General features: G+C 38.8%; 1 protein-coding gene across 3 annotated transcripts in view; it reads left to right on the forward strand.

Moving 5' to 3' along the window:
• The window catches only part of PIK3C2G (phosphatidylinositol-4-phosphate 3-kinase catalytic subunit type 2 gamma), a 471,530-nt gene that overhangs the window by 308,676 nt on the left and 150,111 nt on the right, over positions 1-12,743 (forward strand). For all 3 annotated transcript variants that reach the window (XM_045288491.1, XM_045288490.1, XM_045288492.1), the window contains 2 exons: positions 2,548-2,640; positions 4,142-4,271. In XM_045288491.1, coding sequence (XP_045144426.1) covers positions 2,548-2,640; positions 4,142-4,271 — 223 coding nt within the window. The remainder of the gene's footprint in view (positions 1-2,547; positions 2,641-4,141; positions 4,272-12,743) is intronic.

A 12,743-nucleotide genomic window follows, 5' to 3' on the forward strand; every position in this document is an offset into this window, starting at 1 on the left:
ATAAATTATTAATTATAAAAGTGAAGATCTGCTCTGTAAATTTTCACCTAGTGCACAATCAAAAGTTTAAAATACAATTTTAAAATTTCTAAAAAAAAATCAAAATACTACAAACAAGTGTGAGGACGTATGGAACTTTTACATCTGTCCTCCTTTCATCCTGAACATCTAGGAAGTCTGAAGAGACATTCTATCTGTGTGGTCAACATGTGCCAAAGCTTCCAATTGGAGCTCACATCTCATGAACAATGTTAGAAGGAACTCCTATGTGTATGAGTATGGTAGCACCATTAGGTAGACCAAGGAACTCGTTGCTGATTAACTAAATCTACTCAGAGGAGAACAAGTGAATGTGGAAAGATCTATTGTTAGAGCTCCCATCTCATTCAACACCAAGTAACCCTAATGAGGAGAAACCTTCTAAATATAATGGATGTATAAAGGTTCATTCATGAGTTCCAACTCACTGACATACAGAGGACCCCTACTGGGGAGAAACCTAACTGATGTAATGAAAGAGGAAATGCCTTTCCTTGTGGCAACCTAAGAACTTTGTAATACAACTCATAATCAGATTGTGTGCTTCTCACGGATAGAGATCATCTCTTCCTCTTTCTATCCCAGCCCTTTCACTGGATGATTTACGCAAAATCATTCTCCAAGCTTCTTGATTCATTTTTCACTGTTCTAATCCAAACAGGTTGGGTAGATTGGGAAAGGAAAATGAGAAGAAGGGTCTAGATTAGAGTTTGAAGACAAGTAAGCTGGCAAAAACAATTCCTTTGCTCTGGGGCCCATTCTAACTCATAGGACTTTATAGGACTGAGTAGAAGCACCCCACAGGCTCCCCAAGGTGAAATTTTTACATATTCAGACTGCCATACATATTTTCCAGCAGGGCAGCTGGTGAGTTTGAACCACCAACTTTTGGTTTTTCGTCCAGTGCTTAACCAATGCACCACAAAGGCTTCTTCAGAGTTAAGGCTTACGATGTGGACAGCAAAAGCCTAACTGGAAAACATTCCTCCTGTTCATCTATGCCATCACAAGCTATAAAAGCCAGCTCATATCCTACAGATGTTCTCCTTGAAGTGCTCCTCTATTTAACTGTGTATACACTGCCTTATAAATGATTTGAACATAACATACGTATCTACTTCCATGCTAACGTATTGTATCCTCTGGCAAGCACGATGTCGCTCTCTGTTGGAATACAGATAACCGCTTGCTCATGTAGGTTAAAGATATACATCTATATGTATAATTTTTGTACTGGACTCTCAAACAATACTTTGTATGTGAAATAAAACACCCTAAATATAAAACAACGGAAGCAGAGTGGTTTGGGATTAAGAAAAAAGTACTAAGCCTCTCCTTCCAATCTCCTTTCACTCATGGTCTCGTCTCTGAACCTGTGGTACCTGAACAAGTCCTCCAAAATTTGAGTGAGCAGATTGTGACAACTACTGCTACAGATTCATTTCTTGCCTAATGCAGGATTTCCTAGTTCAATATCCATGACAGAAGGTGACACGATCCCTGATTAACGGATTTTTTACAACCGGAGTTCATTACTAAACAAGGAGCTTCAGTCATTACTACAAAATCTCAAATTGATTTCCTCAGCCAGGGTTTGTGTTGGTTTAGAGATTAGTTTAGAATTATGTTGATAGGTAAGTTAAGAATATTTCCTTTCCTCTCAGCTACTACTGATTTCGGATTTCTCAAAAATAATGATATTCAAACTGAACCTTCAATATACATTAAGATTATATTTTACTAAGTTGATAAATTGAAAACATCAAGGTATTTCCCACTGTTAGTATTGATTTATCTCTTCATTATCAAGCTGAACACCCCGATAGCCTCAGGACAGCCGTTAGACACTTAACAATTTTAAGAATGTGGAAACAAAATAAGCAGCAATGGAAAGTAGCCAACAACCTACCGTGAAAACGGAAATGCAGAGAGAAACTAGGAGAGGAAATATGGGTTGTGCTGTTATTTCTACAAAGAAGAAAATATTGATTAACAAGAAGGGAAGGAGAAATCTACTGATTTTTTTTCAAAGCAACTAAACCGTTTCCAGCACTATAAAAGGTATTATATTACTTGAGTCTTTCTTAGTTCTATATTCATGCTTCCATAAAGTCTGCTGCAGGCAAGAAATAATTAAAGGGAACTATATATTTTTTTTAAAACAGAGATTTTAGCTTTTAGCTATTAACAAACTAGCATAAGCCCAATACATACTACTTAGGTATTTAAACTTCAAGCATATCATCAATGTTCAGTGAAGAAAAAAAATCAAGTTGGAGATTTAAAGCCTGCTGAAAGCTTGATTTCAAAGGAAATGTTTTCTATAAATAAATAAATTGGTGTTTAAAAATTATAAACACAGGCATGTTTTTTCTATTGCAGAATATGAAAATTAGTCATGTGCATTATATTTACTCCTTTAACAGATATTGCTGGGGACCATGCTTTCAGGGAAGGCGCTCCTTTTGCTTTACTCGTCACGATTGTTCTCGTGTTCTCTGCCTGCAGGCTTGTTCGTATTTTACATCTAATACATGGCCACTGAAGATCACATTCACCAATGCTAATCCAATGGGCAAGAAAATCAGCATTATTTTTAAGGTACAGACGTTCTCTGCGAACAATCAATCCCCTGGGCATGGCAATTGGTTTATTACTCACAAGAGGAAATTCTTGTAGCTATTTTCCGGTAGTAACACAAAGATTTCCCAATTACTGTATATTCTGTCATTTTGTAGCACTACAGTACATACCAAATATGATTGGCAATAAATCAAACATTACTGGCTTAAAGCCAGTGAACCTTCAGGGCAAGGCTTTAAAGGATATGTTTCAATCAATGAAATTGTACCATCGCCTTTGAGTGGCTGAGGGTGTTGTGAATGAGAATCAAATTTATCTGGGTCATTTCAGTTTCTCATCTTGAAAATCTTGAGAAAATAGAGGAAAAGAATACCAGTTACAGGAAAGAGAGGCTAAAGAGAAAGCTGTAAGCAAATACTAAGGTTTGCCAATCATCCAGTCAATGTAATCAGTGTTCAGCCAAATCCACAACCAGAGTTCAAAATGGTTTTGCTTGCATTTTGATTTTTCTCTCCATTCTCACTATTTAGGGAGATAATGATTAGCACATTCCTGCTTTCGCTTTGGCCTGTGTAACCTCAATAGTGGTCCTGTAACATTGCCTTTTAGGTGTGGGAGGGTGGGGCGGGGGTGATCAGTCTTGGCAGAATTTTCTGCATATAATCTGGACAACATTCAAAACCAAACTGCTTATTATTGTAAACATGTAAAACTATCCTTCTATTATGGACATAGTTCATTTCCTTCACGTGGGCTAGAAAATTGCTCCTTTATCATTTCTTATTACTATCAAAGGCTGTTGTCTCAGAAAACTTTTGAGCTGCCTTCATGAGAGAACTGGCTGATTCAAAGTCTGATGAGCCATGTCTCTGCTATTGACAGGCCCAGTGAAGAAGCTCTTGGTATTCTAACTGCATCTCGGCCCGAGCTTATGGTGGACCGAGTCATGTTTCACCTAGGGTGGAATCTCTCCTGCCCATGAGAAATTTGGATAAATCTTCAGCTACCCACCCTATAAGACTCCATCTAAAACATTGTGCATAGATAATAAATTGAAAAATTATGATCAGAGAACGGCATTCCGAGCAGCACTTTTAATCTGATGACTAAAGTTTCTGTAATTATTTAAAAGAATGTGCTCATTTTCTTTTATATTATGTGAGAGGCAGAAGTAGTCTGGCGCTAATTAGGGACAGATTGCCCCAAAAGCAAGGTACACAAAGTCTTAATGTTGCTGGTTTACTTATTTGTAGTGAACAATTTCACCAGTAGTGAACAATTCTACCACTGCAGTACAGATTAGTAAGTAACCCAATTAAACTTATGTTTACTTCACTCATTATAAACCAGTGCATACTGTGCCTACTGGCTAATTGGCTGTTGGTGCTAATAAAACAACTTTAACCACTGTAAATCTGGTCTCAAAGTATCTAAGAAAATAAGGGACATATACCATGTTTGTTTGCTGTTAATTAAATCCTGGGAGAAACCCAATCTATCTTTTTTTTTTTTTTAACAGGAAGGAGATGATCTTCGCCAAGATATGCTTGTTCTGCAGATTATTCAAGTGATGGACAACATTTGGCTGCAGGAGGGCCTGGATATGCAAATGATCGTTTATAGATGTCTTTCCACAGGGAAAGGACAAGGTCAGTATAGGTTATAAAGTAGAAATGACTTACATTATTTTTCTCACACATGGACCAAAATTTACACAGTTTTAACTTTAATTAAGCATTTTTAAAAATCCATGAGATAAACAATTTTTTCTAAAAACAAAACAAACATTAACAGAAATTTTAAGGCCCAAATTGTGTGTAAAGTACAATATACCTTTAGACATTAGTCACTTGACAATGCAAATGTTATTAACAATGACTTTGTTGTATATGTCATTGTTAGTTATCATAACTAATTCATTTATCGTTTTTGATAAATTAATAATAGATACCACTACTTGTCTATCAGTTTGTCACACTGCAGTGGCTTGTGTGGTGCTGTGAAACCAGAAGCTATGTCATTGGGATTCCAAATACAGCATGATCACCCAAAGTGAACAGATTTTAGCAGAGCTTCCCGACCAAGAACATACTACAAAGAAGGAATAGGCTGTCCATGTCTGAGGACGAGCCACCGACAACCTTTTGGATAACACTGAAACATTGCAAAATACGGAAAACCTCATGAATTGAAGCAGAACACAGCTGGAGATCTTGCCAGAAGATGAGCCCCTCAGGTCAGAAGGGACAATATGACTGAAGAAGATCTGCCTTCTCTAAGAGCGGAGCATAATGATGCAGACAGAGTAAAGCCTGAGGGAATAAAGCTTCCAGACCTTCATTTGCTGGTGGAGATTGACTTAAAATCAGAGGAGACAGCTGCAGACATTCTACTTTTGCATGCACATGAGACATTTGAAGACACCATGGCGCATCTTAGTCCTCAAAGTAACATCCATGTTCTTCAATCCTCTAAAAAGGTCTTGGCCAGCAGATTTGCCCAATGCAATGCATCTTTTGATCTCTTGACTGCAGCTTCCATAGCATTGATTGTGGAGCCAAGCAAGAGGAAATCCTTCTCAACTGCAATCTTTACTCCATTTATCACAATTTTGGTCCAGTTGTGAGAATTTGTTCTTAATGTGAGTTGTAATCCTTACTGAAGGTTGTAATCCTTGATCTTCATCGCCAAATCCTTCAAGCCCTCCTCACTTTCAACAAGAAAGTTTGTGCTATCTGCATATCACAGGTTATTAATAAACTTTCCTCCAATCCTGATGATACATTCTTCTTTATATAATCCAGCTTCTCTGCTGACTTGCTCGGCATACAGATTAAATAAATACGGTGAAAGGATTCAAGCCTGATGCACCCATATCTTAAACCATGTTGTATTCCTGTGTTCTACTTTCACAGCAAGTTCTTTTCAAAAATATATTATTTATTTGGAGTTAATACATATATCATTCCATAGATCAATCATGTCATCAGTATTGTACAATAGTTACTGCAATCAGTTTCCAAACATTCTTTTCATTCCTAGACTCTTTCACACCATCTCCCTTTTACCCCATTCCACCCCCAACCCCCTGTACCTACCCTTGAAGCACTTATTCTACTTGCTGTCCATATAGGTTCATCAATCCTGGGTGTCATATGAAGGGGTACCCTCCTCAAAATGGAAAAAAAGCTCTGCTGAGCGGAGCTTTTGTAGTACGCATTTTGCCCCTAGTTGAACATCCAGCAACTCCCTCTGAGTTAGTGCACCCAGTGGCGTTGCCTGGGAAAGTTCTCTCTGGTCACAGTGAATTTTTTCATAAAAGAATTTTTGCTCAAACCTCTTTTTTGTGTGATGGCAAAGTTAAGAGAACATCGCACAACTATGCAATTTTGTTTCCTGCTCAGGAAAAATGCCAAGAAAACTGTTGTGATGTTGAACACAGTTTACAAGTACAGCACTATGGGGGGCGGGAAATCAAGTCTATGAGTGGTTTTCTTGTTTCAAAAAGGTGAGATGTCGATTGATGGCAAGCCCTTTTCTGGATGTAAATGTCAACAAAATTCTTCCACTTGAAGACTGACGATGGACCGTGGAAGAGATGGGAAAGTTGTCTAGGTTATCTAGGAGCTTGTTTCAGCAAATTTTAACAGAAGATTTGGGAATGAGAAGGGTCATTATGAAATGTGGGCCTTCGGTTCTTACTGACCAGCAAAAAGAGCACTGACTGAAAGATGCTTTGCTTTGACAGAACAGCTCTGAAGCTTTATTCCCAAGGTCATTAGGTGATGAGACATGGTGCTATTCTCGCAACCCCAAAAGCAAATATCAATCAAGTCAGTGGAAGATACCCTCATCACTTTGCCCAAAAAGAGCTCATGAAGTGAAATCAAAGATTAAGACGATGCTCTTTTTTTTTTTTTTTTTAATGTGAAGGGGATAGTACATTTGGGGTTCATTCCACTAGGTCAGAAATCTAGAAATCTAAATAGAAATCAAGCTTTCTATTTAGAGGTTCTGAAAAGGTTGCATAACAGTGTGTGACAAAAAAGACTTGCTTTGTGGCAGATGAGGGACTTGTTTTGCCACTATGACAATGCACTTGCTCATGCAGCCATCTCAGTTGCCAGTTTTGGTGAAAAACAGCATGCCTCTCTTGCCCCAGGAACTTTGCTCACCTGACCTTGTTCGATGCAGCTTCTTTTTGTTTCTGTGAATGAAGAGGGACATGAAAGGAGTTATTTGATGAAAAAAAGAGGTGAAAAGAAAAAGAGGGAGGTACTGTCAGCCAAGCAAACAGATGAGTTTGAAAAATATTTCCAAGAATGAAATTGCAGATTTGACACCTGTATTAAGTGTAATGGAGAGTGCTTTGAAGGTGATAAGGTTGTTTTGTAAAAAAAATTACATAGCTTTGGAAAAAAATTCCATTTTGGTGGGGTACCCCTCTGTATACCAAAAAACATATAGCACAACTTCAAGAAGGTGACCCCCAATGACATAACACCTCTGAGGTAAACCCTAGCATGAACAAACAATACAGAAAATGTTGAAAACCAGATCAGGTCCAATGTGCTTCAGAGGGGGAATCACGTGACAAAGTTTTAACTGTTCACATCATGTTTGCCCCTTTGACCTTCTGTGCTCATCTCTCCAATGCACTCTGCTTAGTAACCACGTCCCTCCCATCCCTCTATTCTGGACAGAGGGAGATCACATGAAGCTTATTTCCTTTGTAGTTCCCACAAATGGATCTTGGGCTCCCACTGTCGTCCATAGCCTTCTGCAAACTGGATTCTCACAGTTTAAGCTCTACTACTAATTCCTCCTTCAGTTTTGGATTATATAAATTACAGTTCTTCAGTGACTCATGATGGTGTGCTTCTTCCATGTGGACTTAGTTGGCATCTTACTTAGATGGCTGCTTCTTTGGAGACAAGCTTTTAAGACCTTAGACCAGCGGTTCTCCACCTTCCTAATGCCGCGACCCTTTAATACAGTTCCTCATGTTGTGGTGGCCCCCCAACCATAAAATTATCTTCATTGCTACTTCATAACTGTCATTTTGCAACTGTTTTAAATCGGGCAACCCCTGTGAAAGACCCACTCGACCCCCAAAGGGGTTGCAACCCATAGGTTGAGAACCGCTGCCCTAGACAATACTTTATTGGATAGCCAGGGACCGTATAATTCTCCCCGTTTTGCTATACCAACCATATCTTCTGTGTTCCCTTCTTGAGGGCAAGTATCAAACAGACCATGATGTAAGAACTAATTGTTCTTAATTTGGAACTAGGATTTAGTATGAGCCCCAAACCCATTCCTGGATCTATATTTTGGGGGTTTTTGTTTGTTTGTTTTTTATCTGCCTCGCCTGACTTATTTTTCCCATCAGTATCCCTCATCCCTCTGATAAGGTTGTCTACCTGTCTGGGGGAACTCATCATAGATTTACATGGCAGCCATTCAGTCGACAGCACCCACTTCCCATCCCTTGACCATTTGATCCCAGCTGACATGAGGCGACCCCCAGCAAAGTGATCTTCAAAATACTTACGTAGAGTGCATGTTGTATGATTCATTGGCACTGGTCAGGCTCTCTGGTCCCCTGGCCAGCAGACTGGATCCCCTATAAACCTGAGCTTGTGCCCATTCTGCTGCTTATTCCTACAGCAGTGGACTCACACAGTATTTGCCCTTTTGTGATTGACTAACTTCCCTCAGCATCATGTCTTTCAGATCCCTTCATGTCTCAAGGTGTTTCAGAGTTTTCATCACCATTGTTTAGGGATGCATAGTATTCTATCATGTGTATATGCCAAGGTGTTTTAAATCCAATCTTCTACAAATGGGAATTTAGACAGCTTCTAACTTCTTGCTATTGTGAACTGTGCTGCGCTGAACATGGAGGAGCATACAGCTCTTTATGATCTATTTCTTATTTCTTTTGGATATATGCACAGTAATGGTATTGCTGGGTCATATTGTATTTCAATTGCCATCTGTTTTAGGAATCTCCATATTGCCTTCCCAAGTGGCTTTATGTATTTACAGGCCAGAAGTGAATAAGAGTTCTGATCTCACCATATCCTCTCCAGCATTTCTTGTTCTCATTTTTCTTTTTAATTGGGCTACAGTTCTGGGTGTTAGATGATATCTCATGGTTGTTTTGAATTGCATTTCCCGGACAGCTGGTGAACAGTAACATTTCCTCATATGTTTATTAGCCATCCGAAGGACATCCTTTGTGAATCATCAGGTCAGGTCCTTTGCCTACCTTCTCAAAGGATTGTCAGTTTGTTCCTTGTTGTAGGCTTGTAATATGCTGTAGATTCTAGTACTTAATCCTTTGTTCATTATATCATTATTAAATATCTTTTCCCAATCTGTGGGCTCTCTTTATATTCTTTTAATGAAGTCTTTCAATGTACATAGTGTTTTATTTTTAATGGGTCCCACTCATCTATTTTGTCTTCCATGGACTATGTTTCCTTTGTTATCTCTGATAGCCCATGCATTCCCTGAATGTGGGCACTTAGATTTGTGCCAACTTTCTCATGGATGATCCTGATTGCTTCGTGTTTTACATTTAGGTCGCTGATCCACCTGGAGCCTGTTTCTGTGCATGGGGTGAGATATGGATCTCATTTCATTCTTTTTCCACTCTTCTATAGATCTCCAGTTTCCCCATCATCATCTATTGAAGAGAGCATCTGCTTCCAATTTAATGCTTATTGGGCCTTTGGCCTTTGGCCTTTGTCAAAAGCCAGATGTCTTGATCAATGTACAAATACAGTATGAGCACAATGAAGTGTTCTGGAATTCTGATTCTTCTCAAGATTACCCATAAGATGTTATGATCTATACAGTCAAATACCTTGGAATGGTCAAGAAAACACAAGTAAATATCTTTCGGGTATTCCCTGCTTTCAGTCAAGATCCATATGATATTACTGAGATCCCTTTTTAAAAATCCCCTTTTGAATCCAACCTGAATCTCTGGTAGCTCCTAGTCAATGTACTGTTAAAATCGTTGTTGGATGATCTTCAGCAACATTTTATTTGCATGTCATATCAATGATATTGTTATATAATTTGAGCATTCTGTTGGGTCACCTTTGTATGGAATAGGTACAATTATAGGCCTATTCCAGTAAGTTGGCCAAGTAGCTGTCTTCCAAATTCCTTGGCATAGATCAGTGGGTGATTCCAGTGCTTCATCAGCTTGGTGAAACATTTCAATCACTATTCCATCAATTCCCGGAGCTGTGTTTTTGGCTAATGCTTTAAGTGCAGTTTGAACTTCCTCCTTCAGCACAGTTGGTCCTTGCTCATATGCTACCTCTTGAAATGGCAGAATGTTAACACAGTGACTCGATTCTTTCAATCTTCTTTTGATATTTCCTGCACATTCAATATTTTTCCCATCAGAAATCAAAAACACATACAGAAAAACTCATTGCTATTGAGTTAATGCCAAGTCATAGGGACCCTGTAATATAAGGTACAACTGCTCCTGTTGGTTTCTGAGACTGTAAATATTTATGGAAGTAGAAAGCCACTTCTTTCTCTTAAGGAGCAGATTGGTAATTCCAAACTGTTGACCGTGCAGATCACAGGAAAGCACATAATCACTTTGCCACCAGGGCTCCATTTTATCCATAGAACCACTAAATATTGCAACTCAAGGCTCGAATATTTTTGTGAGTTCGTTCAATTCAAGTTATGATGAGCAAGTCCTTCCTGGATGCTCCTTAGAGGCAAGGATGGTGACTTCATCTCATGCTTTGGACATGTTATCAGGAGAGACCAGTCCCTGGAAAAAAGACATCATGTTTGACAAAATAGAAGGGAAGATAAAAAGAGGAAAGCTTTTGACAAAATGGATTGACAGAGTGACTGTAACAATGTGCTCAAGCTTAAGAATAATTTTGAGGATGACAAAAATAGACACCAATGTACATATATTTATATTATATAGTATACAGATAGCAGATGAACTTAGGAGTTTTACTCAAGGCCGCCCTTAAAACATGAACACTTTGTACTAGTAACCGGGCACTCTTTGATACTCACCTTCTTGAGACAATCTCCAAAGACAAATGGGTGCCTAAGTAAATGTGGTGAAGGGAGCAGATGATGCCCAGCTATCAAAAGATACGGTGTCTGGGGTCTTAAAGGCTTGAAGTTAAACAAGCAGCAATCCAGGAGGGAAGCAAATAAGCCCACTTGGAAGAATCACAGCAGCCTGTGTGATTGTGAGGTGTCGATGGGATCAGGTATCAAAAGATCCAAAACAAACAATGATATTGATGTGAACGAGAGGGGTTGGAGTGGGGACCCAAAACGTATCTGTAGACTGTTGGATCTCTCCCCACAGAAGGGTAATAAGGAAGGGATGATTCAATCAAGGTGCAGTACAGCATCAATGAAACATATATCATTCCTCTAATTCCTGAATGCTTCCTCCCTCCATTACCTTGGCCCAGTTCTACCTTACAAATCTGACTAGAACAGAGAATACACATTGGTACAGATAAGAGTTCTCAACACATGGAACTCAAGACATAAAAACCCCTCAGGAGCAGTAGTGGGAGTAACGATATCGTGAGGGTGGGAGATGGTCAGGGAGGGGGAATGGAGAGAAAGGGGGAACCCAACACAGGTTGGATATATATCCTCACCCACCCAAAGGGGATGAATAACAGTAATGTGGGTGAAGAAAGACAACAGATAGTGTAAGATATGAAATAATAATAACAATATATTGTTATTATTATATGTTATGATCAAGGATTCAGGAGAGTGGGAGGTTGGAGGAAGGATGGGGAAAAAGAGGAGCTTATACCAAGGTGTGATAGTCTGGGTAGACTAGAGAAACAAATCCATGGACACACATATGTGTATAAGAAAGAGGTTTATATACAAGAGGAATTGAACATTGAGAAAACATCTCAGCCCAGTCCAGATCAAGTCCATAAGTCCTATAAAGTCCTCTTCAGACCCATGAAACACATGCAATGACACCGAATGTAGAAGATCACAGGTCAATGGGTAGAAAGTCTTTGGATCTAGTGACATTGGAAATACCTCATGGTAGGTATTTCCTACCATGCTGGCAGGGGTCTCCGCATGGCTTCTCCAGCTTCCAGGGCTGCATCAGGGTGGGTCCACATGTCTTGTCAGCTGCTATGTCTCCCAGGGTGTGAGCAGAGAGTCTCACACCTCCACGGAGGAAATACCGTAATTCCCAGAATTCTTATGGGAAAGCAATGCTCACATAGAGAGAGGCCTCATTGGCTATGATCTGATTGACAAGCTAGACTCCACCCTTACACTCTTAATTCTGAAGTTGACTAACAAGTGTCACACAAGGGCTCAAGTAGAAAATGTTTTGGAAATGATGATGGCAACATATGTACAAATATAATTGATGTATGGAATGTTGTCAGAGCTGTAAGAACCCTCAATAAAAAGATTTTTTTTTAAAAAGGACCAAGAAATGTTTTGTTCTGTTGTGCATAAGGTTGCTTTGAGTCAGAACTGATCCACAGACACCTAAAAACAACAATAACAATAATATAAATACTACCCATTCAAAACAATGCAAGTGTTCCCCATCATTAACAAATTTGTGAAACTGTACATTCTTTCAAGGATCTTAGAAATTTTAAATACATTATAACATAGTTTTTAATTTATAAATGACTTAAGAAAAGCATATCAATAGCCAGGTGAATATTAAAATATAATTATATTTATAAATATTTCCAAACCCAGTGAAAATAATGGCCCATATTAATTATCAATACCAGAAATGAAAGTTATGCTTTATTAATGTCATGCTAAATGGAAGAACCAACAATTCTTAAGTATTGTTTAATTGTAGTCATTGTCACTTAAGCTATTCAATTAGCTAGTATGAAACAAAGCAGATATGTGTGGATTAGCAAGGAGATGAAGCCATAGAGCTGGAAAAGGGGCCCAAACCATGTGGCTTTTTATTTTTCCCCTGACATTCATGGGCAATAGCAATTTATACAGATCATTACAAAAATGAATTGTCATTGTCCTCAGTTCCCATGGTCCTACCAGTAAGCTTGCTACTCCGGCCAATCATATGT

The sequence above is a fragment of the Echinops telfairi genome, unplaced genomic scaffold (genome assembly GCF_000313985.2).
Source record: "Echinops telfairi isolate 266 unplaced genomic scaffold, ASM31398v2 ScPeMD7_21;HRSCAF=78, whole genome shotgun sequence".
Taxonomy (NCBI): domain Eukaryota; kingdom Metazoa; phylum Chordata; class Mammalia; order Afrosoricida; family Tenrecidae; genus Echinops; species Echinops telfairi.